Source organism: Neoarius graeffei, chromosome 4 (genome assembly GCF_027579695.1).
Source record: "Neoarius graeffei isolate fNeoGra1 chromosome 4, fNeoGra1.pri, whole genome shotgun sequence".
NCBI classification, from domain to species: Eukaryota; Metazoa; Chordata; class Actinopteri; order Siluriformes; family Ariidae; genus Neoarius; species Neoarius graeffei.
Window position 1 is genome coordinate 59488301 of NC_083572.1, and position 27962 is coordinate 59516262.

The following is a 27962-nucleotide window of genomic DNA, read 5'->3' on the forward strand; positions in this document are numbered from 1 at the left end:
AAATTTCCCTCGATATTTTAGTGTAAGTGGCGTTAGTTTGTCATAATTTTTTGTTTCAACGCATTCAAGTTGTGAAAGAAACGATAAAAAGTAAAATGTTTTGCCACTTCTATCAGCCCTCCTGGCTGTAATGCAAATTGCTTCCTCTTCAGTATACAAGTGCACTTCCATGGCAGGGAAAAACACTACATTTTGCCGCCTATGTAGTCCCCTATTTATACAAATAGGAGTCATTCAGGATTCAGCCATGTTTTTGCTCGACCCAAGTTCTACAGTAGGCTAGGCGAGGCCGTCTGCTTTTAATGGAAGTAGCCTAGCCTAGGACGTTAAACCATATTTTCACGTTATTTCTTGATAAGGTGTTTTCACATTATCACATGAAAATGTCATGAAATAACGTGATAATTTCGTATCATGAAATTACGTGATATGTTATTACATGATAAATATATTGTAAAAACGTGATAACTCTGTTAACAATATCTTTTCACGTAATTACTTGAGTCTAAGCCAATTTTTTTTTTGAGTGTGGCAGCAATACGCTTCCGCAGATCATAACTCGAACTCTTGCGATATTTTTTTTATTCGTTTAAAGATTTAAAACACTTATTTTATTATGATGTGTGGTATAAAGGATTCTGTGCCAAAATACTATTTTGTAAGATGTTTACTTGTGTTAATTTTTTCGAACAAAATAAAACAAATTAAGAAAAAAAATTTCCTACCTACCGACCTTATTTTAGTATTTCATTTTACCTGAAACACACTTTTTTTTTTTTTTTTGGCCTAATGTTAGCTAGGTCTGACATTAGTTTTGTGTAAAGTCGGCCACAAAAGTTAATATTGATTCAGCGTCTGTCAAGGAAAACATTGCTATTGGCTGAAGCTTATGATTCAAATATTGAGGATCTTAAACATGAGTTACATCAGACGAGGAGAGTACTAGACAGAAAAAAGGGGGAACAGGAGAGTCCTACCACTCTCATGGAGTTCACTGTTTTTGGACCCATACCAAGATGATGTTGTTTTTTTTTTTTGAGTTGTTCAGGTTGTGTAAAATAGCGGTTGTCTTGCCTGTGAGCATCCTGTGAACGAAGTTTTTCATCTCTCAGGCTCATAAAGACTTATTTGCGGTTGACTATGACAGAAAAGAGACTATCAAGTTTGGCTGTACTCAGCATTGAATCAAAGCGCACAAAAGCATTAGAGCTTGATAAATTTGTGAAGCGTTTTGCTGAGCAACATGGAAATCGCCGCATTCAGCTGTTGTAGGCATGACAAGTTCATGTTATGCTCACTGGTGAGCCTTTACAAAGCGTGAGGAAAAAAAACTATAAAATGTGACACTGGTGTAAATGGTTTAAATCATGCTGAACTTGAAGCAGTGTTGTTATTGTTGTTTTTTAGTGTCTGTTCTTTTGCATATACAGTATAAAACTGTCCAGAAACGGTATAGACCTCATCTGAGAATGTGTGTTCTTCGTGAACAATAAAGGCATGAGATTAAGTTTATCTGTATGAGTTTGTAAATGGCAGTCTGTGCCCTTTTGTAGTGTGTACATACTATTTGTCGTCAAACTGTGATTAAATTCAGTATATATACATGTCTGTAATACGTTGACACCCCTCAAAAATTCCTGCCCCCCTCTTGCCACCCCATAAATATTTTTCTAGATCCGCCCCTGATTTCACATAGGTGATGTCTTTAAGAAAATTGACAGACAGGGATTGGCCAGGTGTGTCCTCTGGGGTACGTCTGTTAGATAGCACAGGCAGTAATATATACCTTTTTGTAAATAGCCCACTGTGTTGTACACGGGTGAAAATTAACTTCACAAAATATCAAACTTTACCGGCCACTGACAAATAAATGGTACAATTTACCGGCCACTCAACAGTAACTTATTAAGACATGTTTATGGAAAGTTATTTTGTACTGTATTAAATTCAAGATGTCACTGGTTGCAATTTTTTTTGTAACATAGACTACGAAATGTACTTTTGCGCGCGTGCCGTGTCCCCGTGCATCCTTCTCACCTTTTTCACCCCTGACCAGTTTGCATGCCTGCAAAATTTAAGGGGGGCTAATAATTTTGAGTTCAACTGTACATGTCAATCCTGAGATCGAGATGCTGACCTCTTCTGCTCCTCGGACCTGCCTGATCCATCCTGGTGCCCTGTGTCTGGTTGGAGTCTCATTGCATCGCTCCTGTGGAGGACGGCTCCATGTGGACAGCTGAAAGTCACACCTGGAGGACGCTCTGGACACTTACAGTAATGCTTTTATGGCTGAGGACTACAGTTGCTAACTTTAGGACTGCAGTTGTCATGAACAGTTTTGCACTCAAGTTTCCATCAATGAAGAGTTATAACATCAACAAAACTGACTTCATGTTAAAACTGTTAATGTTATAGTCATGTTGTCTGTTGTTGCTCAAATGAGGATGGATTCCCTTTTGAGTCCGGTTCCTCTCGAGGTTTCTTCCTCATGTCGTCTGAGGGAGTTTTTCCTTGCCACTGTCCAGACACTTTTGTCCATTGAGTATAACATGATTTTCTACTTGCACCAGTCATCATTCCCTAAAGTCACTGATGCTTTCTCTTTCACTGACCTTTCAATGTTCTACTCACATCTCCAAAGTCCTATCATTGGCTGGTCAATAGTGGAATTCATTTGATAAAGTGTTAAAATATTTTTCTGAAATGAAAATTATTGTCTGTGTTAATGACATGCACTCATCGAACACTTTCTTTGGAACATCTCTATACCTACTCATTCATGCATTATCTAAATCAGTCAATCGTGTGGCAGCAATGCAATGCATAAAATCATTCAGATACCAGTCAGCAGCTATGCATAATCTTCACATCAACCAACAGAATGGGGGGAAAGAAAAGTGATCTCAGTAATTTTGACCATGGCGTGATTGTTGGTGCCAGAAGGCCTGGTTTGAGAATTTCTATAACTGCTGATTTTGGGGGATTTTCACACAACAGTCTCTACAGTTTACTCAGTAAAATCTATTGGTGCAATAAAGAAAAAACATCCAGTGAGCAGCAATTCTGTGGATGGAAATACCTTGTTAATGGAAGGGGTCAATGGAGAATGGCCAGACTAGTTTGAGCTGACAGATAGGCTACAGTAACTCAGATAACTACTCTGAACAATTGTAGTAAGCAGAAAAGCATCTCAGAATGCACAGCATATCGAAACTTGAGGTGGATTGGCTACAACAGCAGAAGACCATGTTGAGTTCCACTTCTGTCAGCCAATAATAGAAAGCTGAGGCTGCAGTGGGCACAGGCTCACCAAAACTGGACAGGCTAGAAAAACAAGACTGGGAAAACGTAACCTGTTCTGATGATTTTTTTTATTTCTGCTGAGGCACACAGATGGTAGGGTCAGAATTTGTTGCCAACAGCATGAATCCATAGACCTAGCCTGCCTTGTATCAACAGTCCAGGCTGGTGGAGGTGTTGTAATGGTGTGGAGAATGTTTTCTTGGTGCACTTTGGGCCCGTTAATACTAATCATCACTTGAATACCACATCCCATTTGAGTATTGTTGCTGCCCATGTGCATCCCTTCATGACCACAATTTCCCATCTTCTAATGGCTACTTCCAGCTGTAGGTACACACAGTCCCTTTAAGAAACTACAGGTCCCATCGGCCAGCTTCCGCATTGACCTGCGTCATGCCTGGGTGGGATTTCCTATGTCACATCCTCCATGAAGCCATAAGTAACTGAGCAAACTTCCGTTCTGTCTCTTTGGTGCTGTGAATCTCGTCGCAACCGGCGCGTTCTACAGAGATAAAGAGGCCCGCTCACCAGAGCATCCAAGATACAGACGTCTGCTTTGCAAGTAAGAATTCAGCGCGTTTTCATTTTACCACTGGCCACGGTAAACTTCCAAAATCGTGCAATCTAACTCAGATGAGTTACAACTGGTTTTTATTTGTATTATGAGTAACGTTACAAAACTGCCGCCCAAAGCAGTTTAATTAAAAGTTAGAAGCGACCGGATTCCTTCTAACTAAATTGCTGTGCACACTGTTTGATCAGAGACTTTTCTTCACGAACGACAAGCGTCGGACCAAGAATTCTCTGCTTTCTACAGAAGCGACTCACGTGCTCCTGTGGACTCCAAAAGTCTCGGAACATCTCTACGTAATCTTGCATAGGAGCAAGATACTAAGTAAGACTGGCATTTTGGGCAGAACCTAGTCTTAGGAATTAGCTTTATGAAGTAGTGTGAATTTAAACTCAGGAACTGTTTAATTGTGCACACTGATTTTGTGTTCTACATTGTTCTATGTTCTCTCAGTTGTTTAAAAGATAAGCGTTGCATGCTCTTTTTCTCTATTCCTTTCTAACATTTTTAATTTCATTATTACACATATTTTGACCTCATCAAAGTTTCAGTGGATTTAGTAATGTTATGAGCTAGTGGGTTAGCTACCGGCTAATCCTTGGTTCTACTTAGAAACACGTGGTGACCCCTCCTCCACACACACACACACACACACACACACACACACACCTTAGATAACATTCCTTTGTCTTAGCTAGCACCCAAGGCTAGTCCTTTGTTCGGGCCACAAGGCCACAAGGCCACACACACACACACACACACACACATGCACACACACACACGCTCATCACGTATATGACCATATCATATTTGAATGTATTCAACTGCTATTATTCAATGTTATCTTTGTTATAATAAATTCAATTATTCTGTTAAACTGTGTCTGTTGTTGTACCGATATTTTTGAAGTCACGCAATCTCAAAGAATTCCAAGGTGTATGAGTGCCATTGGCTGTAGCCTGGTAAGTGGTACATTATTGCTGCATTGGAAGTGATCATGATAATTTGGAATATACCATAATTTAGCTGTTTGGTAATTTATTATTAAGCACCAAGATTAATGGTATTATTAATGAGACTGATTTAATGAGACTGATTTACTGATTTAATGAGACTGATTTAATTATTTAATGAGACTGATTTAATGATTTAATGAGATTGATCACTTAAGACCAATGGCACCCTACAATTGCACCTACACAGCATAAGCCTAGGTCACAACCGGACGTACGATTTTTTGGCCGTGCTATTTTTGGCGTTTCCCAAATCGCTGCATTTTTTTTGTTCGTGGAGAAAGACGCACATTGGCCGTAAGTTTGTCTTGCAACCTGAAAAAAACGTAAGCGCCCATAGAGTTTGTTTGACATGACAAAGAACCTCTGCGGCTGGTCTGTGGCCAGTCTACGGCTTGAAAATCAGCACGTCACACACGCGCCCTCCGTGCGTTTCTTGTGTTTTTTGCACGTAGACCGGCCGTAGGAGCACGTATGGCCGGTTGTGACCAAGGCTTTAATAATGCACCATGTCACAAAGCAAAAATCATCAAAAATGTTTCATGAACATGACAATGAGGTCAGTGTTCTTCAGTGGCCTTCCCAGTACCCAGATCTGAATCCAATAGAACACCTTTTTGATGTGGTAGAACAGGAGTTTCATTGTATGAAAGTTCACCTGAAAAATCTGCAGTAACTTCATGATGAAATCATGTTAACATGGACCAGAATCTGAAAGGAATGTTTCCAACATCTTGTGGAATCCATGCCATGAAGAATTTAGGCTGTTTTGAGAGCAAAAGGAAGCTCTACCCAGTATTAGTATAGTATTCCTAGTAAAGTGTTTTGTGAGTGTACATGGAACTGATGTAGTAGGTAGAGATTAGATTTTAAACACCCTCTTTTGTAGAGATGAGTCTCTGGAAGTAACAGTTGGAATATATAACAGATTTTACACTACACAGCAATGTAGCTTTGATAAGAACCGCCTTTGTGACTGTTGTGAATAAAAAAAGGCAGCTGAACATCATTGAAACATTACAACTAAGATTCAATCCTGAAGTGGTATGGCTGAAACTAGAAGTTGGAAGAATCTTGATAAGATTCTTGTTATGAAGAATAATAATGAATCTGTACTTTTCTTCCTCTCTGAAAATCAAATATTGCAGTTAGCATTTTTTTAAAATTAGGTAATACACCATAATTTATCGTCTGTTTCTTCTAATTTATTTGTCCTGATCCATGAAGCAAAGTAAGTATGAGATATTGAATAAAGACAGCTTTCATTTTTTATGGCTCTAATCAGGGTGGGGATGTAATTCATAGGATGTACTTAAACCCCCAGAAGGCATCACTCTATGAAGATCATTACATGTCCCTATTGTGACCTACAGTGGCATGCAAAAGTTTGGGCACCTTTGCTGAAAATGTCTGTTACTGTGAATAGTTAAGTGAGCAGAAGATGAACTAATCACCAAAAGGCATAAGGGTAAAGATGACACATTTCTTTAATATTTTCCACAAGATTACATTTTTATTTCCATCATTTACAGGTGTAAAATACCAAAAAATGAAAAGGACCTCAAGCAAAAGTTTGGGCACCTGGCATGGTCAGTACTTAGTAACACCCCCTTTGGCAAGTATCACAGCTTGTAAACACTTTTTGTAGCCAGCTAATAATCTTTCAGTTCTTACTTGGGGAATTTTCGCGCATTCGTCCTTGCAAAAGGCTTCCAGTTCTACAAGTTTCTTGGGCTGTCTTACATGCACTGCTCATTTGAGATCTATCCACAGATTTTCAATGATATTTAGGTCAGGGGACTATGAGGGCCATGGCAAAACCTTCAGCTTGTCCCTCTTGAGGTATTCCATTGTAGATTTTGAAGTGTGTTTTGGATCATCGTCTTATTGTAGGACCCATCCTCTTTTTAACTTCAACTTTTTTACAGATGGTGTGATGTTGAGTTTACTGGTATTTATTCGAATCCATGCTTCCCTCAACCAATGAAATGTGCCCTGTGCCACTGGCGGCAACACAACCCCAAAGCATGATCGATCCACACCCATGCTTAAGAGTTGGAGAGGTGTTCTTTTCCTGGAATTTGGCACCCTTTTTTTTCTCCAAACATACCTTTGCACATTGTGGCCAAAAAGTTCTATTTTGATTTCATCAGTCCACAGGACTTGTTTCCAAAATGCATCAGGCTTATTTAGATGTTCATTTGCAAACTTCAGACACTGAATTTTGTGGCTCGGACACATGAAAGGTTTTCTTCTGATGACTCTCCCATGAAGGTCATATTTGTTCAGGTGTTGCTGCATAGTAGAACAGTGCACCACCACTCCAGGGTCTGCTAAATCTTTCTGAAGGTCTTTTGCAGTCAAACAAGGGTTTTTTTTTGCCTTTCTAGCAATCCAACGAACAGTTCTTTCAGAAAGTTTTGTTCATCTTCCAGACCTCACCTTGATCTCCACTGTTTCTGTTAACTGCCATTTCTTAATAACATTACAATCTGAGGAAACAGGTACCTGAAAACACTTTGCTATGTTCTTGTAGCCTTCTCCTGCTTTGTGAGCATCAATTATTTTATTATTCAGAATCCTATGGAGTTGCTTAGAGGAGCCCATGGCTGTTGATTTTAGGGACAAATTTGAGGAGTCAGAGAATTTATACAGCTTTGAAATCTGCATCATCTGACCTTTCCTAACGAAGAATTTGAACAAGCCACAGCTCAATAAGCTAATTAAGGTCTGGAACCTTGGTAAAAGTTACCTGAGAACTCAAATGTATTAGGGTGCCCAAACTTTCAATTGGTATTCCTTTTCTTTTTTCACTCTCCAATTGTACAAAACAAAAATAATACACAAATCTCACATAAAACACTGAAAAGAAATGTGTCATCTTTACCTTTATGCCTTTTGGTGATCAGTTCATCTTCTGCTCACTTAACTATTCACAGTAACAGACATTTTCAGCAAGGGTGTCCAAACTTTTGCATGCCACTGTATGCCCACACAGCACCCTGGGTTTTTTTTTTATGCCTATGTGTTGGGAATGCCCCAACATGGTTAGATTTTGGCAGCAAATACCTCTCACTGACATGCTTGAAGTTAGGATCCAACTTTCAATGACTTTGCTTTGACTTAATGACAAGTCCTCCTTAGGTCTGTCTCTGTAACATACGTAGGTGTATTCTATGGGCTGGCCTCACTGCAGCCAAGAAAATGTTGGCCTTGAGATGGCAAATGCCACATTCCTTGGCTTGGCAACAATGGGCCAATTCTCTTCTTTAAAAGAAAATAGGTCTGCACACTGCTGGATACACTCCAAAAAATAAACTTTATTTAATTAAAACAAGCAACGTTTCGATCACCCTGGATCTTCATCAGGCATATGGGTAACAGGAAGAGGCTGTGGCCTATATCACATGACCCTACTCTACACCCGCCCAGGCAAGGCACCCAATTAGACAGACAGGTGTCTTAACCTGTACCAGTCATACAAAAGGCAAAACCAAAACACATTTGCAAGTTTGAAAGATTAAAAAGATGTGAATATAGTACACCAACATATAAAATACATATCACGTGAAAATCAATTACAAAAAAGGTTTTAAATCAAAATACATATTCATTCCCTTAGGTGCAATGGTGTTCAAGGTATATATATAAAAAAGGAGAGGCAAGAGGTTACGGAGACTTCCAGGAATGTACAACAAGGAGCACATACCGCTAAATGTGGTTAACCTTTCTAAAAAGGATTTATCATCTGCATGTGTTTCAGCCCTTAATATGGGTCTGTCCTTTGTGCCAACTACTTATTGTAATGAATTCAATGCGTATGTGGATTTCCAGAAATTTTTCCGAACTCTTCGCCTAAAGGAGTTTTTTTCCAACAGCCCATGTCCAATGCCAGTGGAAATGGAGGCGGGTGTGAGTTTCTCATCGCCCCCCCACATACAGTCAGCCAATATATCATCAGTAGATCAAAGCCTCACGACAAGTTTTCGAGGTAAATCGACTTTCTTACCCCCTAAATATAGGAATGCCTCTTTGGAGACTTTCTTTCGGTTGGTTGAGAATGACATTTCACATGTATTCACCAAAAAACGTGAATACAAAGTACACGATAACTTAACTAAAGAACAAAGAGTGGCTTTAAAAGAACTTTGTAGTGATAATACTGTGATTATTAAACCAGCTGATAAGGGTGGAGCAGTGGTAGTAATGGACAGTGAGGACTGTGACGTTGAGATTGGACGTCAACTTGATAATTCCACCTTTTATAAAAGATTGAGGTCTAATCCAACGGAAATGTATAAAAAAGAAATACAAATTGTTTTGACATCTTTCCTTGAGAGTGGAGAGATAACAAAAAACGAATATGATTTCATGAAAGTTGATCATCCTCTAACACCTGTTATTTACATTTTGCCCAAAATACATAAAAACTATGAGAAGCCCCCTGGTAGACCTATCATAGCTGGCATTGGATCATTAACTGAAAAAATATCCACATTTATTGACTTTTTCCTAAAACCTCATGTTGTCACTCTCTCCTCTTTTGTAAAAGACTCTATGGACATGATCAAACTCCTTAAAGAAATTGAACTTCCAGCTGACATAATGTTGGCCACTTTCGATGTTGAATCATTATATATACCAATATTCCTCATGACGGTGGCATTAACGCAGTGGACTTTTTCTTGAGTTCACACCATGAAAATAGAACACCCAGCATGGAATGTATCAAACGTTTGACTGAGATTGTGTTGACAAAAAATTTCTTCATGTTTAAAAATGATTTCTTTTTGCAGATTAGAGGGACTGCTATGGGGAGCACTATGGCACCCAATTATGCAAATCTGTATGTGGGCCATTTTGAACATAATGTGGTTTTAAACCAAGCTGTTAACCCATTTTATGATAAAATTCTCTTTTATAGGAGATATATTGATGACATTATTGTGGTGTGGAGAGGCACAGAAACTGAGCTAGTTGATTTTCAGAACTTTTTAAATTAGAGAAATGAAAATCTGAAATTTACTGGTGTTTTTAATAAAGAACAAATCAGCTTCTTGGACCTCTTGATATCCGTAGATGGTAGTAGGTTAAAAACGGACCTTTATAAAAAACCTACGGATAGAAATACACTTTTACATGGCAAAAGTTATCATCCCACCACTTTAAAGCGGAATCTACCTATCAGTCAGTTTAATAGGATACGTCGCATTTGCAGCTCTGACCTAGACTACACAAGGCAATGTAGTGCTATGTCCGAGCGCTTTAGGGAGCGCGAGTACTCTGAACATTGGATTAATAATGCAGTAGAGAGGTTCCATAACATCGACCAAGAGACGTGTCTTAATAGAAAAAGACACAGGGCCCCTGACAATAGGCTATCCTGCATTACGCAGTACTCGCCACTGAGCAAGCTTTTTGAAGAGATAGTGAGGAGACATTGGCCCATCCTTAGCTCAGACCCTACCCTCAGCGATGCCTCGTTTAGACAGCCCCCACGTTTTGTATACAAGTGTTCATTCAATATACGCAACCTTGTCGTTAAGGCCGACCGACCACCAGACCGCGCACGGAGATTTCCTCCCCTTCCTGATGGCAACTATAGGTGCGGAAATTGCGCGCAATGTAATTTTACGCGCAAATGTAATTCTTTCAATCACCCGCACACTGGGAAGCCTTTTAAAATAAAAGGCGTTATTTTGTGTAATACACGAAATGTAATTTATATGATTAAATGTCCCTGCGGATTAGCCTATATAGGCAAAACAACAAGGTGTCTAAAAACGCGCATCGCAGAGCATAGAAGCAACATACGGTTGAATGATGAGAAGAACCCTGTAGCTGTCCATTTTAACACGTTTAAGCACAACCTCGCAACCCTTCAATATATTGGCATTGAACATGTTGCTACACCTAGACGTGGGGGTGATGTTGATAATCTCCTTTTAAGACGCGAGGCTTTTTTTTAATATATATACCTTGAACACCATTGCACCTAAGGGAATGAATATGTATTTTGATTTAAAACCTTTTTTGTAATTGATTTTCACGTGATATGTATTTTATATGTTGGTGTACTATATTCACATCTTTTTAATCTTTCAAACTTGCAAATGTTTTTTGGTTTTGCCTTTTGTATGACTGGTACAGGTTAAGACACCTGTCTGTCTAATTGGGTGCCTTGCCTGGGCGGGTGTAGAGTAGGGTCATGTGATATAGGCCACAGCCTCTTCCTGTTACCCATATGCCTGATGAAGATCCAGGGTGATCGAAACGTTGCTTGTTTTAATTAAATAAAGTTTATTTTTTGGAGCGTATCCAGCAGTGTGCAGACCTATTTTCTTTTATTGTCTGACATTTTTGTCTGGCACCTGTAAAGAGTTTTTGGATGTGCGCACCCTACTCAAACAATTCTCTTCTTGAAATTATCCTGATGGAGAGGTCTGTGGCCTGAATGCATTCTGCCAGCCTTAAGAGTATATGCATAGTAGGCGATCTGTACCATTCCTGAGTACATTTGACCCCCAAAGCCCAGTTTGTTTGACAAGTGTGATTGCTGCATGCCATGCTCAGGCACATTTCAGCTGGCCTGCTTGGAAGAGGTGGGCTCGGGCACGGTTCAGCTGGACTTGGGCACAGTACACATCAGTGTGTCTGCAAACTATGCCAAAGCATGGACCTCAAACGCTATGACATGTACTTTTCAATTCATTCAAGAATATTCTTTATTCTTCTTTTCAATTCATTCAAGGATATTTGGTTTAACAATGGGTCTGGTTATCACCTTATTGATGAATGTGAATTTTAGTTGGCAAGTGCTACAAATTACTTGAATGGCATTTAGTAGATGCTCTTATCTAGAGCATCATACAACATGCCCAGAGCAGCCTGGCGAACAATTGAGGGTTTGGTGCCTTGCTCAAGCCATTCAGCCATTCCTGCTGGTCCAGAGAATCGAACTGGTGACCTTTTGGTTCCAGAGGTGCTTCTCTAACTATTAGGTCATGGCTTCCCAAATTCCTCTCTCTACATCAGCTGCCTCCATAAAAATCTTCTTATGCATGCAGCATGTTTTACTGATAATAGCTGCATTGCATAATTGATAAATCTGTATGGTATATGAGAGGGTCATGTGTCACCATGCTCAAAATTATTCCTAATAAGCCACAAAAAACCTGAAAAAACCCACAAGCACTTTTCTTCAATGCAAAAAAAAAAAATTGCACTGTGATGATGTAAGCATGCTTGGACCTGGAACAATGTGAGCGTTGAAAGAGTTCGGGGTGGAGGTGTGTATGGAGTCACTATTGGGAGGGTGGGGATGGGAATACAGGGAAGGTGGGTCAGTGTGGTGAGACACAGACACAAGCACAGGGGACACAGGAGCACAGCCCTCCAATCCCTCCACAGGTTTAAATGCAGAACACATCAACCAACTAGAATTAAATATGAGTTTGTTCTCATCGTGTGCTAGTCCACCCGAACAATGTTGAGACAGTCAGATACTTCAATAATCAAACCATCACAAGGTTGAATGGCTCTATTCATCTTGCAGAGAAGCTCTCCAGGTGGGCCCATCCACAGTTATGCCGCTTTTCCACTACAAACGCGGCTGAGTCGGGCTGAGCCGTGCCGTGCTGAGTCGAGCTGAGCGGGGCTGTTGGAGTTGCATTTCGACTACAACCGCGCTGAACCGTGCTGGCTGGAAGTGGGTGGACACATTGGGTGGAGTTAGCGAAAGTGGGTGGACGTCACGTGATGTCGTTAAGCAGCGCAAACAGTGACATCAGTGAGCTTTTAAGCGGTAGTCTCACAACCCGAATAGTAAACAATAAACATGGAGGACATGGAGTCGTTAGTGTTGCTGGTCTTGGTGCTGTGGCTTGTTGTCACCGACAACGCCAACAGATACTGGCAAGAGCGTATAGATGAGGCGAGGCGCATAAGGCTTCATAATTCTCGTAATTCGTAATTCTTCTCCTTCCGGGTTTACGGTGTTTACAGATCCCAGCGTGCTCGCGGGGCGTGTGTGGGCATGTGAGGACACTCCTCCTCACCAATCAGTGCACAAGGGAGTGTCTGCTCACGCCCCCAGCCTCACTCGGCACGGTTTGGCTCGCTTCAGCCCTACTCCAAAACGGTGCGAGTTTTAGGGGCTAAGCAGGGCTGAAGCGAGCTGAGTCGTGCTGTTTTTTGGTAGTCGAAACGCGAGCCGTGTCGGGCTGAAGTGAGCTGAAGCGAGCTGAAGTGAGCTGAAAAAGGGTAGTGGAAAAGGGCCATTAGACTTGGTGTCAGTGATTTAGCTACTGGTACTGTACAATAGTGAAGTTTCAACACTGCACGTGCCTGAAACCTGATACCTACACCAAGTGAGACAAGTAGTGTATCTGATGTGAAAGTTTGGCAAGCGCAAGTGGACTTTTTTTTGCTTAAGTTAACTTGTTATGAATTGTGGTTCTTCCTATTGCAGCCAGGCACCCTGCTGGGACAAGATGTACTGGTCCCTGACTGACCCTGACATTTACTGTATACCTTTCTGTCTCAACCACTGACACACTTCATATTGCACAGAATTCAGCATATAGGTCATATTTGTGACTGTGAGATACTCAAGTAAGGCCTTCATTCCACCTTATAGACTAGATCTGCCACACAGTTTGATTCCCAAAATACGAACCTTGTTTCAGGCAGTCATTGCCTCACAGCACTGTTCATGGTAAATCTCTGGGAGCTTTATTATGCCCAGGGCATGTCCCATGCTGCTACTTATACTGAACTGTAGTCATCTTCAAACACCTATCCAGTAAGTACTCAAAATAGGTTCTCGTGACATACAGTACACTCTGTGTAGCCAAAAGTATGTGGACACCTGACCATCAAGCCCATATGTGGGTCTTCCTCAAACTGTTGCCACAAAGTTTGAAGCACAGAATTGTATAGAAAGTCTTTGTATGCTGTACCATTAAGATTTCCCCTTTACTGGAACTAAGAGTTCTAATATGTGCCAACATGACAATGCTATTGTGCTCAATGAAAGACCCATAAAGATTTGGTTTATCAATTTTGGTGTGGAAGAACTTGAGTGGCCTGCACAGAGCCTTGACCTCAGCCCCACTGAACATGTATGATGAACTGGAATGCAAACTGCACTCCAGGCCTCCTTATCTGACATCAGTACCTGACCTTATTAATGCTCTTGTGGCTGAATGTGCGACTCTCCACAGCCACCCTCCAAAATCTAGCAAAAGCCTTCCCAGAAGAGTAGAGGTTATTATAACAGGAGGGGTGGGGGGAGACAAACTCTGTAATGGGACGTTCAACAAGCACATATGGGTGTGGTTGTTCACATACCTTTTTGTCAAATACAACCCCGATTCCAAAAAAGTTGGGACAAAGTACAAATTGTAAATAAAAACGGAATGCAATGATGCGGAAGTTTCAAAATTCCATATTTTATTCAGAATAGAACATAGATGACATATCAAATGTTTAAACTGAGAAAATGTATCATTTAAAGAGAAAAATTAGGTGATTTTAAATTTCATGACAACAACACATCTCAAAAAAGTTGGGACAAGGCCATGTTTACCACTGTGAGACATCCCCTTTTCTCTTTACAACAGTCTGTAAACGTCTGGGGACTGAGGAGACAAGTTGCTCAAGTTTAGGGATAGGAATGTTAACCCATTCTTGTCTAATGTAGGATTCTAGTTGCTCAACTGTCTTAGGTTTTTTTTTGTCGTATCTTCCGTTTTATGATGCGCCAAATGTTTTCTATGGGTGAAAGATCTGGACTGCAGGCTGGCCAGTTCAGTACCCGGACCCTTCTTCTACACAGCCATGATGCTGTAATTGATGCAGTATGTGGTTTGGCATTGTCATGTTGGAAAATGCAAGGTCTTCCCTGAAAGACACGTTGTCTGGATGGGAGCATATATTGCTCTAGAACCTGGATATACCTTTCAGCATTGATGGTGTCTTTCCAGATGTGTAAGCTGCCCATACCACATGCACTAATGCAACCCCATACCATCAGAGATGCAGGTTTCTGAACTGAGCGCTGATAACAACTTGGGTCGTCCTTCTCCTCTTTAGTCCGAATGACACGGCGTCCCTGATTTCCATAAAGAACTTCAAATTTTGATTCGTCTGACCACAGAACAGTTTTCCACTTTGCCACAGTCCATTTTAAATGAGCCTTGGCCCAGAGAAGACGTCTCCGCTTCTGGATCATGTTTACATACGGCTTCTTCTTTGAACTATAGAGTTTTAGCTGGCAACGGCGGATGGCACGGTGAATTGTGTTCACAGATAATGTTCTCTGGAAATACTCCTGAGCCCATTTTGTGATTTTCAGTACAGAAGCATGCCTGTATGTGATGCAGTGCCGTCTAAGGGCCCGAAGATCACGGGCATCCAGTATGGTTTTCCGGCCTTGACCCTTACGCACAGAGATTCTTCCAGATTCTCTGAATCTTTTGATGATATTATGCACTGTAGATCATGATATGTTCAAACTCTTTGCACTTTTACACTGTCGAACTCCTTTCTGATATTGCTCCACTATTTGTCGGCGCAGAATTAGGGGGATTGGTGATCCTCTTCCCATCTTCACTTCTGAGAGCCGCTGCCACGCCAAGATGCTCTTTTTATACCCAGTCATGTTAATGACCTATTGCCAATTGACCTAATGAGTTGCAATTTGGTCCTCCAGCTGTTCCTTTTTTGTGCCTTTAACTTTTCCAGCCTCTTATTGCCCCTGTCCCAACTTTTTTGAGATGTGTTGCTGTCATGAAATTTCAAATGAGCCAATATTTGGCATGAAATTTCAAAATGTCTCACTTTCGACATTTGATATGTTGTCTATGTTCTATTGTGAATACAATATCAGTTTTTGAGATTTGTAAATTATTGCATTCCGTTTTTATTTATGTGGCAGCGGGGGCGTGGTCAAGCGCTGGTCTGTGACAGGAGGGCGGAGTCAGGGAAGGTAAGTGGCAGAATCACAACACCTGAGAACAATTAACCTGTGTTTGTGTGTCTTCCCAGTGACCGCGCCCTATATCAGGAGGGAGAGCGGGAGAGGAAGGGTCTCTCATCCCTGAACCAGACGCCGGTTGCGTGTGTCCCAAATACGAGTGATTATTGTTAAACTGAAAAGTGTGGCAATAAAGCCAAATTGTAAACCTGATCTCTGTCCTGCCGTCCTCTGTGCTCCACCCACACTTAGGGAGTCCTACAGTGGTGCCGAAACCCGGGACAGTGGAGCACCAAACCAGCAGCCCCATGGAATCCTTCCCGTTCGCCGATCTGGTCCACGCCCTCGCCACGGCTCAGCAAAGCCAGCACCAGGCACTCGTCACGCTCCGAAAGGAGCAGGAGCGGCGCTTTGAAGCCCTGGTGCTGGCCCAGCAGGAAGATCGCGAGGCGTTCCAGCATCTCCTCGCGTCGGCGGGGTCCACCAGCGCTCCGGCCGCGGGCCCGTCCCCCCTCTTTGTCACCAAGATGGGCCCGAAGGACGACCCCGAGGCGTTCATCACGTTGTTTGAACAGGTCGCCGAAGCCTCGGGGTGGCCGATGGAGCAGCGCGCGGCGCGCCTCCTCCCCCTGCTTACGGGAGAGGCACAGCTGGCCACGCTACAGCTCCCCGCCGATCGCCGGCTGGCCAACGCGGACCTCCGCCGGGCCGTCCTCCAGCGCGTGGGGCGCACACCGGAGCAACAGCACCAGCGCTTCCGCGCGCTGCGACTGGAGGAAGTCGGCCGGCCATTCGCGTTCGGCCAGCAGCTCCGGGACGCCTGCTGGCGGTGGCTGAGGGCCAACAATCGCGACGCCGAGGGAATCGTCGACCAGGTGGTACTGGAACAGTTCATCGCCTGCTTACCAGCCGGAACTGCGGAGTGGGTCCAGTGCCACCGCCCGGCGTCGCTGGATCAGGCAGTCGAGCTGGCGGAGGATCATCTGGCGGCTGTCCCGGCGGCAGGACAGCAGATGGCATCGTCTCTTCTCTCCTCTTCTCTCTCTCTCTCTCTCCCCCTCTCCTCCTGTGTCCCGTCCTCGCCCCATTCCCCCACCGCGGAGGCGGGGGCCGGCACCACCCCAGCCGGCCCGCTGCACCCGCGGTGCCCTCCCATTTCTCCCTTCTGTGTCTGTCTCTCCCCCACCTCAGGTGAGTGAGCCCCAGATCACCGGTGCAGAGGGAAAGCCCGGGCCGGTTTGCTGGCGCTGCGGGGAGCCGGGCCACCTTCAACAGCAGTGCACAGCAATGGAAGTGGGCGCGGTGGTTCGGATCCCCGACGCGCCAGAGGCCACCCTCGATCGGGCCGGAGCGTATCGCATACCGGTGAGTATCCAAGGGGCTACATATCAGGCGTTGGTGGATTCTGGTTGTAATCAGACCTCAATTCGTGCACGGGGATGTTCACAGCTACCCTTTGGTGTCGGTCCACATTATTTTCAGAGGGGAAAAATTTATAGTGAAGGCGGTGGTTAATCCTCGCCTTACCCACTCGTTAATTTTGGGGACTGATTGGCCGGGATTTCGGGGTTTAATGACACGCCTAGTCGAGAGTGGGTCCTGCCATTTGACAGGGGGAGGTCCCGGTGTCGCTTTGGCGGGAGCAGCTGTCACAGAGCCGTCTACGTCATCTCCGCGTCAGAGTGAGGAGCCGCCGGCTCCTCCTCTCTCTATTGGGGAATGCCTTGCGGATTTCCCATTAGAGCAGGCGCGAGACGAGACTCTGCGGCATGCGTTTGACCAAGTGAGAGTAATCGATGGTCAAACGCTCCAGCCGAACGCCACCCCGTCCTTCCCCTACTTCGCGATTATGAAGGATAGATTATACCGAGTGACGCAGGACACTCAAACTAAAGAGCGAGTCACGCAGCTTTTAATTCCGAAAAGCCGCCGGGAATTGGTATTCCAGGCGGCTCACTTTAATCCCATGGCTGGACACTTGGGGCAGGATAAAACACTAGCCCGAATAATGGCCCGATTCTATTGGCGGGGGATTCGCGGCGATGTCCGTAGGTGGTGTACAGCATGCCGCGAATACCAGTTAGTAAACCCAGCGGCCATTCCAAAAGCGCCTTTGCGCCCTCTACCGTTAATCGAGACCCCGTTTGAGAGAATTGGGATGGATCTCGTCGGGCCATTAGATCGGTCAGCACGAGGGTACCGCTTTATATTAGTTCTGGTGGACTATGCAACGCGATACCCGGAAGCCGTGCCTCTGCGCAATATCTCAGCACGCAGTATTGCAGAGGCACTCTTCCGTGTCATCTCCCGAGTTGGAATCCCGAAAGAGATTCTGACTGATCAAGGCACTACATTTATGTCACGAACACTGCGCGAACTGTATGGGTTATTAGGGATTAAGCCGATCCGCACCAGCGTGTATCACCCACAAACGGACGGTTTAGTAGAACGATTCAACCGCAGCCTCAAAAATATTATTAAGAAATTCGTAAGTGAGGACGCACGTAATTGGGATAAGTGGCTCGAACCCTTGCTGTTCTCAGTGCGAGAGGTCCCCCAAGCCTCCACGGGGTTCTCCCCGTTCGAATTATTATATGGGTGTAAGCCGCGCGGCATCCTGGACGTGCTGCGGGAAAATTGGGAGGAGGGACCTTCACAAAGTAAGAATGAAATTCAGTACGTTATGGATCTGCGCGCAAAACTCCACACGCTCACCCACCTAACTCAGGAGAATTTGCGGCAGGCCCAGGAACGGCAAGCCCGCCTGTACAACAAGGGTACGCGCCTTAGAGAGTTCACTCCGGGAGATAAGGTACTCGTACTGTTGCCCACGTCAAGCTCCAAATTGATCGCCAAGTGGCAAGGACCCTTTGAGGTCACACGGCGAGTCGGGGATGTCGACTATGAGGTGAGGCGAACGGACAGGGGTGGGGCGCCACAGATTTACCACCTCAATCTGCTTAAACTCTGGAACGAGGAGGTTCCCGTGGCGTTGGTGTCGGTAGTTCCGGAGAAGGCGGAGCTGGGGCCGGAGTTTCAAAAAGGAACATTGGCATCATGTACCTCTCCGGTCCCCTGTGGAGACCACCTCTCCCCGACCCAAATCACGGAGGTCGCCCAGTTGCAGACCGAGTTTTCGGATGTGTTCTCGCCCCTGCCCGGTCACACTAACCTCATAGAGCACCACATAGAGACGCCCCCTGGGGTGGTAGTGCGTAGCCGCCCTTACAGGCTACCCGAACACAAAAAAAAGGTGGTTCGGGAAGAACTTGAGACCATGCTCGAAATGGGCATCATCGAGGAGTCCCACAGTGACTGGAGCAGCCCGGTGGTCTTGGTACCCAAGGCCGACGGGTCGGTCCGGTTCTGTGTGGACTATAGAAAAGTCAACGCGGTGTCTAAATTCGACGCGTACCCAATGCCTCGTATTGATGAGTTGCTCGATCGACTCTGCACTGCTCGCTTTTATTCGAAACTGGATTTGACGAAGGGATATTGGCAGATCCCCTTGACTCCACTATCCCGAGAAAAAACGGCCTTTTCCACACCGTTTGGTTTACACCAATTCGTCACCCTTCCGTTTGGGCTGTTTGGGGCGCCCGCGACGTTTCAGCGGCTGATGGACAGAGTCCTCTGCCCTCACGCCACGTATGCGGCAGCGTATTTAGATGACATAATCATCTATAGCAATGACTGGCAGCGGCACCTCGAACACCTGAGGGCCGTCCTTAGGTCGCTGAGGCGAGCGGGGCTCACAGCCAACCCAAAGAAGTGTGCGATTGGGCGGGTGGAAGTACGGTATCTGGGCTTCCACTTGGGCAACGGGCAGGCGTGTCCCCAAATTAATAAGACGGCAGCAATTGCGGCCTGCCCGAGGCCCAAGACCAAAAAGGGGGTGAGACAGTTCCTGGGGCTGGCTGGCTATTATCGTAGGTTTATACCTAATTATTCGGACGTCACCAGCCCGCTGACTGATCTCACTAAAAAGGGGGCACCAGATCCGGTCCAGTGGACGGAGCAGTGCCAGCGGGCTTTCTCAGAGGTAAAGGCTGCACTGTGTGGGGGGCCACTTCTACACTCCCCTGACTTTTCTCTCCCCTTTATGTTGCAGACCGATGCGTCGGACAGAGGGCTGGGGGCGGTTTTGTCCCAGGAGGTGGAGGGGGAGGACTGCCCTGTCCTGTATATCAGCAGGAAGTTGTCGGTGCGTGAGGGGCGCTACAGCACCATAGAGAAAGAGTGTCTGGCCATCAAGTGGGCGGTTCTTGCCCTCCGGTACTACCTGCTGGGGCGCCCTTTCACCCTCTGTTCAGACCACGCGCCCCTCCAGTGGCTCCACCGCATGAAAGATGCCAACGCGCGGATCACCCGTTGGTATCTGGCGCTCCAACCCTTTAATTTCAAGGTGGTCCACAGGCCGGGGGCGCAGATGGTCGTGGCGGACTTCCTCTCCCGTCAAGGGGGGGGGGGGGGGGGGGGGGAGTCGGCTGCAGGCCGGACGGCCGCCCGGCCTGAGTCGGGCGGTGGGGGTATGTGGCAGCGGGGGCGTGGTCAAGCGCCGGTCTGTGACAGGAGGGCGGAGTCAGGGAAGGTAAGTGGCAGAATCACGACACCTGAGAACAATTAACCTGTGTTTGTGTGTCTTCCCAGTGACCGCGCCCTATATCAGGAGGGAGAGCGAGAGAGGAAGGGTCTCTCATCCCTGAACCAGACGCCGGTTGCGTGTGTCCCAAATACGAGTGATTATTGTTAAACTGAAAAGTGTGGCAATAAAGCCAAATTGTAAACCTGATCTCTGTCCTGCCGTCCTCTGTGCTCCACCCACACTTAGGGAGTCCTACAATTTACAATTTGTACTTTGTCCCAACTTTTTTGGAATCGGGGTTGTATTATGCCACCCCTGGTGGTTAGAAGGGGCGAAATAGAACTGTGCTTTCCTTCATATGTATAATACATGTGCAATAGGGTGTCTTACATTATTCCACAGTATTTGCCTTAATGAAAGACACAAAACTGCTGCTTTCTAGCAAACACTTTTAATAGTGTCCAGTAATAGTCAAGACTCTGTCATGTTAGTGCACAGGGAAAAAAAAAAAACATGAGCGTTGGTGAAATATGAGCAGACAGTAATTTGCAGAGATAGGCCGGTGGTCAGCTGTAATCACATTGTGCGGTAGAGCCATGCAGCAAAATGTGATTTGAGACAGATGTAGACAGATCCAGTCTGAATATGGACAGGATAGAAAGGAGTTGGTAAGGGGAAAAAAACAGAATGGGACGTGAAGTCTTATGGAGGATAATTAATGTGACATTTCCCTGACATTTAGCTGGAGGTGTAGTGCAGAAGACTGGAATGATGGCGATTGGGACACAGAGTGCAGAGAGAGAATTGAAAAAAAAAAACACTGAGAGCCAAGAGAAGTTATAGCAACAACAAAAGCATAGTCAGGTATTGATCATTTCTCTACTGTAGCTCAGAAAAAGACCAGTTTTGAATGAACACCTGTAGTTTTGAATTAGCATGCACGATGTTGAATGAACTCTTATTGTGTTGAATGAACACCCATAGTGTTGAAGCACGGTGACCATTTGGGCCCATTTAGATTCACATAAACATTGTAGGTGTTCATTTAACTCTTGGACTTTGGTGTGACTATCACCAGCAGAAGTTCACAATGTTGAATCACCTACTTACAGTTGTTGTCAGAAGTTTACATACAGCGACATGAATGCCATCTTGGACATAAATGTTATGGCAATATTTGGGCTTTCAGTAATTTCTTTGAACTGTTCTTTTCTGTGGCAGAATGATTGTACAGCATACATCTTTAATTTAAAAAACATTAGAATTTGGTGCACAAGCTTTAATTTTCTTTGGGTTTTCTGAAATCAACACAGGGTCAAAATTATACATACATGGTCAAAAATTTACATACACTCACTTAGATTATTAATTCAGAGTTACTGAAATGTCCGAAATGTCTCTTATCTTGCCAAGGCCGAGGTCTCTTAACTTCCTGTCAGTGATCATGATTGACTACAGCTGGTAGCTTCTCTGTGCCTTCATAAAAAGGGTTTGTTTACAGCACTCATTGGATTGACCAACACACAGTAAGATGGGAAAGTCCAAGGAGCTCAGTGCAGATCTGAGAAAGAGGATCGCAGATGTACACAACTCCGAGATGTCTCTTGGAGCCATTTCTAAACAACTGCAAATTCCAAGATCAGTTCAAACAATTGTATCCAAGTTATTGTGAGGTGTAGTCACTTTTCCAAGCCACTTTGCTTCAAGAAAATCCAAACTCTCACCCTCAGCTGAAAGGAAATTGGTTTGGATGATCAGGAACAACCTGGAAACCACCATGGCACAGCCCTGCCATGAACTGGAAGCTGATGGATCACTGTCTACAGTTCAGATCACCATGGACTAAGAGGCTGCTATCCAAGAAATAAACCCCTACTCCAAAACTGACACCATCAAGCTTAACTAAAGTTTGAAGCTGACCACACGGACAAAGAGCAAGCCTTCTGGAGGAAAGCTGTATGGTCAGATGAGACAAAGATTAAGTTGTTTGGCCACAATAACCACCATGTACAGAGGGACACTGTACCAGCTGGTGGTGGTAGGATCATCATGCTCTGGGGCTGTTTTGCTGCCAGTGGAATTGGTTCATTGCACAAAGTGGATGGGATAGTGAAGGAGGACTACCTCAGAATTCTTCAGCATAAACCATCAGAAACTTGAACACGACTTGGGACTTACAACAGGACAATGAACCCAAACATGCATCAGAGCTGGTTGTGGAGGATAAAGCAGGCTGACATTAAGCTTAAAACAAGTCCTGACTTCAACCGTATTGAAAATATCTGGACTGTGCTTATAAGTCGAGTCCATACCAAGGAAAAGTAAATAAATAAAAAAAATTAATTGAACTCTACCAATTCTACCATGAAGAGTTTTGAAATATCCAACCAGAATTCTGCCAGAAGCTTGTTCATGGAAAACAAAAATGTTTGGTCAAGGTGAATCTTGTGAAGAGACATTTTACCCAAATATTAGGTGTGCTGTGTGTATATTTTTGACCCTGTATGTATAATTTTGACCCTGTGTTGATTTCAGAAAACCCAAAGAAAGTTAAAACTTGTGCACCAAATTCTAGTGTTTTTAATTAAAGATGTATGCTGTACATTCTGCCACAGAAAAAGAACAGTTCAGAGAAATTACTGAAAGCCCAACTATTGCCATGACATTCATATCCAAGATGACATTCATGTCGCTGTATGTAAACTTCAGACAACAACTGTAAGTAATTCACCAACTCAAGCATATACTGTACATTGTTGAACTAATTCTTAGTGTTTGACTGTAAGCAGCTGGCCTAAATGATGAAATAATGAATTTAAATTGTTCAATACTGTTTTTTTTGTTTTGTTTTTTTGCTTGGTTTATCACCAACACATACAATGCTAATGCAATCAACACCAGAATTATTCCCTCACCAGCATCTCTTTTCTCTTTCTCAAAGTTAATAAAACAAAAACAAACAAACAAAAACAACTGCTGCTTATCATACAATGGTGCTCAAAAGTTTGTGAACCCTTTAGAATGTTCTATATTTCTGCATAAATATGACCTAAAACATCATCAGATTTTCACACAAGTCCTAAAAGTAGATAAAGAGAACCCAGTTAAACAAATGAGCAAAATATTATACTTGGTCATTTATTATAAGAACAGTTGAAATTACTTAAAATTAACACAAAAAAAATTGCACAAAATTTACACATAATTAGAATTTTCCACTCAAATCATTGAATAAACTACTTACACTGACCAGCCATAACATTCTGACCACTGACAGGTGAAGTGAATAACATTGATTATCTCATTACAATGGCACCTCTCAAGGGGTGGGATATATTAGGCAGCAAGAGTCAGTTCTCGAAGTTGATGTGTTGGAAGCAGGAAAAATGGGCAAAAGTAAGGATCTGAGCGATTCTGACAAGGGCCAAATTGTGATGGCGAGATGACTGGGTTTGAGCATCTCCAAAATGGTGTATCTTGTTGGGTGTTCCTGGTATGCAGTGGTTAGTACCTACCAAAAGTGGTCCATGGAAGGACAACTGTTGAACCAGTGACAGGGTCATGGGTCTCAAAGGCTCACTGATTCACATGGGGCATGAAAGCTCACCCATATGGTCCAATCCTACAGAATAGCTACTGTAGCACAAACTGCTGAAAAAGTTAATGCTGACACCTTTCTGTTTTAGCCAGAATAATCATAATGTACTTGCACTGTTGGTCACATGTACTCACACATCATGGATATGGCAAAAAGGCATCTAACTGTGTTGTCATTTCTAAGAAGTAAGCTAAGAAGTAAGCAAAAGTGAAGGACCAGCAAGAATCTCAAAAAGCAAGGGAAGTGTTGTTTCTGAAACTTGCGAGCCCATCACTCACAGAATTCATTAAATAAATTAAATAAATTGAGCATGGCCAGTGGATTGAAGAGGTCAGTCCAAATGTGTAATAATATAAATTAGACTGAAAAATTCCACATTATTAGACATTACAAAAAACAAAGAAACCAAAAAAACCCTGCAGTGCTGCTTTCTCTCCAGGGAAGGCTTAATGGGCAGAGCTACACTAGCTGGGTGGCCAACACTTAGCTCCACCCACAGTAAGACATAATAATAATAATAATAATAATAATAATAATAATTTATTATTATTATTATTATTATTATTATAGGCACATATGATGTAGAACTAAACTACCTGGTGAACCTCATTGTGATAGGTTAGTGTTAGTAAAGGAATGGAAAGAAGTTCATTTCATCATTGTTAAACAGCAAACAGTGTCAACAACTGTAATGTGCAAGAGCAATCATGTTTAATGCACTAACACAGAAGAGAACTATTCCTTCATCTTTCTGACCACACACACACACACACACACACAATCAATCAATATCTTTCTCTCTCATATATATATATATATATATATGCCCTTTGACATGTATGTAACTGAATGACCTCTGTTTAAGCAGGTAAGTTTTGCAATGTTGGACATACTGTCTTGATCCCCAGAGACCACAGGTGCTAGGAAATCTGAAGAAATAAGGAGCCAGTGAACAAATGCATCAGGCTGGTCGGATGGTTCCTGTGAAATGCTAATTCAATATTGCTCAGTATTTTCTCAACAAATACACTATAAGTTAATCTCACTGCCAAAAAGCTTACCTCTGATGTGATTTACTTTACAATAGCAGTAATGAGAATGGCACTTTTTTATTTGCCCTTTTAAGCTAATTGCCAGGTTATAAATGTGCCAAACTCCCAACAGATATGTGGACGTTGCGATTTTATCTTGGCAGAGAGCATGATTTGACAGGGACTCAGGCCTAATGGTATTAGAAAATGGCATTATTGAATCCAAGTGCTTTGAAAGAAAAGAAAAGACATATTATCCTCAATTCATATCAAGACTCATAATTAGTCATTGCAGAAGCGGGGCAGTATGAACTGTATGGCATTATATCTCATAACTGAAACATTGAGATTCATGCATAGCCATACCCCCATGACCATAGAAACTTATCCTTGTGAAAGTCTGTAGTTTGTTTTATTAATGATTTTGTATTTGCATTATGTGTGTAGGGGGTGCATATGTGCATGCTTGTCTCTCTCTCTCTCTCTCTCTCTCTCTCACACACAAGGTAGTTCCCACTCCTATAGCTACCTTGGCTGCTACAGAAGAGCCGGGCTTCTCCAGCAGGTCCCACAGTTTCTTGCGTTTCTCCGAGCAGCACGCGTTATCCAACTCCTCTCCTTCGCGCTCCTTCAGTGTGTCAGCTTCGCGCCGCAGCTCTTCATTCATCTGCTCCTTTTTTTGGTGGTAGCGCGCCTGGCAGCATGACTCCAGGTAGATCTCATCCACGCCCCAGTAGTCCAGCTCCTGGCTGAACGATAGCGCGCACATCTCCTCCATCATGTGCAACTTTCCCGTGCGGTAGAAGTTCAGGATGGACGTGAACGCACCCGGATGCCGGTCAAAGAAGTACTCGTTCTCGTCCAGGTTATAGTCGTCACAAATATCCATGAGCGCCTCGTGTGTCGTGCACGCGCGAAGCTTTCCCAGGCGCGTACGCGGCAGGCGCTCCAGCGTGCGCCAAAGCACCTCGTGCGGCAGGCCGCCTACATTCAGACGCACACGCCGGTAACACGACATGCTCCGGATGATGTCCACCGGCTCCGGAGGTAGAGAGGCCGCCGATCGAGAGCCTGTTTTACTGATAATCGCGGACGGCCTCTCCATTATTTTCGATCCGGCCGCAGTTTTGCAGGCTATGGCTTCCTCCAGGCGGGCCGCAGAACCTGCGTTACCTCTCGGTGTCGGAAGCGCTTTCTTCCATCGCTGGAAAGAAAACGAGAGATACGTCACACAGTTAGTACACACCTGCAGCTGCACTGATTCAAGAACACATTTCCAGACGAATCAGAAGTGCACATGCACTTCACCCATAGCAGGAGTAGAACCCATAACCACGCGTCTGAACGGAGATGAATGAGGCGCGATGCTGAAAATACCCATGCACTGTCATTCCTGGCGGTAGTGTACAACCTGTGGTTTCAAGAACCTACACTACACGCAGGATTCTGGAGTAACCAGAACCTGTGGGAATATATTAGAGAATGCAGCTTACTCAGGACACACGTGTTGATTTTCAGTATCAAAAACAAACCGTCTTGTACCTGCTATTCCTATGTTCAGAGAGAGAGAGAGAGAGAGAGAGAGAGCAGGATTTCTGCTTCAGCATGCTTGAGGGGGTGAAAAAAAATAACATCCCAGAAGCAATCTATTGTTTGTTTGATCTGTAGCCACTTATCCTGTGCGGGGTCGCAAGCTGGAGCCTATCCCAGCTGACCATGGGTGAGATGCAGGGTACACCCTGGACAAGTCACCAGCTCATTGCAGGGCTGGCACACACAACCATTCACACTCAATTTAGAGCCACTAGTTAACCTAACCTGCATATCTTTGGACTATGGTGAGAACACACAGAAAGGCCCGTGTCAGCCACTGGGCTCGAACCCAGAACCTTCTTACTGTGAGGCGACAGTGCTAACCACTACACCACCGTGCCGCCCTGTTGCTCAGTTGTCCTATATATATATATATATATATATAAAGAGTTGCTGCACCACTAACATGGAATCCATACAGAACATAAAATCGGTCGGAAATCATAACAGCTGGAAAAAAAAATCACACATGCGTCTCACTAGTGCGCTCATTTTGGGATCATTTAACAGAGCTACTATGCAAATCCCACGATACACTTACATTTAGTGGAATTCATCACCAAGAAATTCGGTCGCGTAAATAAACAGGCACGCAATCCAGTGTTAATAAATTTAATGCGCGTTTGCTTTGCTAATTGGTTCATTTAAATAAGCATTATTTAGAAATTATTTAGAAAGAAATCAGAAAGTCGACCAAACCAAAGTGCACATGAAAACAAATGTGCTCAGTAAAGTAGGCTAATACCAAACATGGAAACAGCAGGGCTTTAATTTGTGCATATGTGGGGATTATTGCTCTTTTTGGTGACCTCTAAAAGCACATTCAATAATAATAATAATGGCTAGAGTCATCACAAGGCATACCTCAGGAGCTGAAGGCTGAGAATGATGGAAAAGCGATGGAAATGAGAAGGAAAACAGGAGGAGCGTCACTGATTTATTCCCAGTATGAAATAAAGCCCATGCGGAGGACCGCGATCTTCCAGTCCGGGCATATTTGGCTGCTCTCTACAAATCGCCAGCGGTTTTCATAGGAAGAGAAATAAATCAACAAGTCTAGCGGTAAATCTGTGTAGCTGATTTGGCGGCAGCGGTTTTAGTGTGCGGAGGCTGGATCTGGGATTAACCCTTCAGTGCCCTGCGCAGCGTCTTCCTCCCTCCTGCGCCACGGCCCACTGACCTCGGGCAAAATGGCGAACAGCATCTTTAGCTTGTGCTTTTCTGGGATGGAAAGAACTGTTGATAAACTATTTTACTCAGCAACTAACCTATTATTAAATGAACACCTAC

At 43.9% G+C, this 27962-nt stretch overlaps 1 protein-coding gene across 1 annotated transcript in view; it reads right to left on the minus strand.

Annotated features, from left to right (window-relative positions):
- Positions 1-26254, minus strand: part of kcnb1 (potassium voltage-gated channel, Shab-related subfamily, member 1) — a 92966-nt gene extending 66712 nt beyond the window's left edge. Inside the window, exon 1 of the mRNA XM_060919420.1 lies at positions 25609-26254. Coding sequence (XP_060775403.1) covers positions 25609-26184 — 576 coding nt within the window. The 5' untranslated portion in view covers positions 26185-26254. The remainder of the gene's footprint in view (positions 1-25608) is intronic.
- Between the last annotated feature and the right edge of the window lie 1708 nt (positions 26255-27962).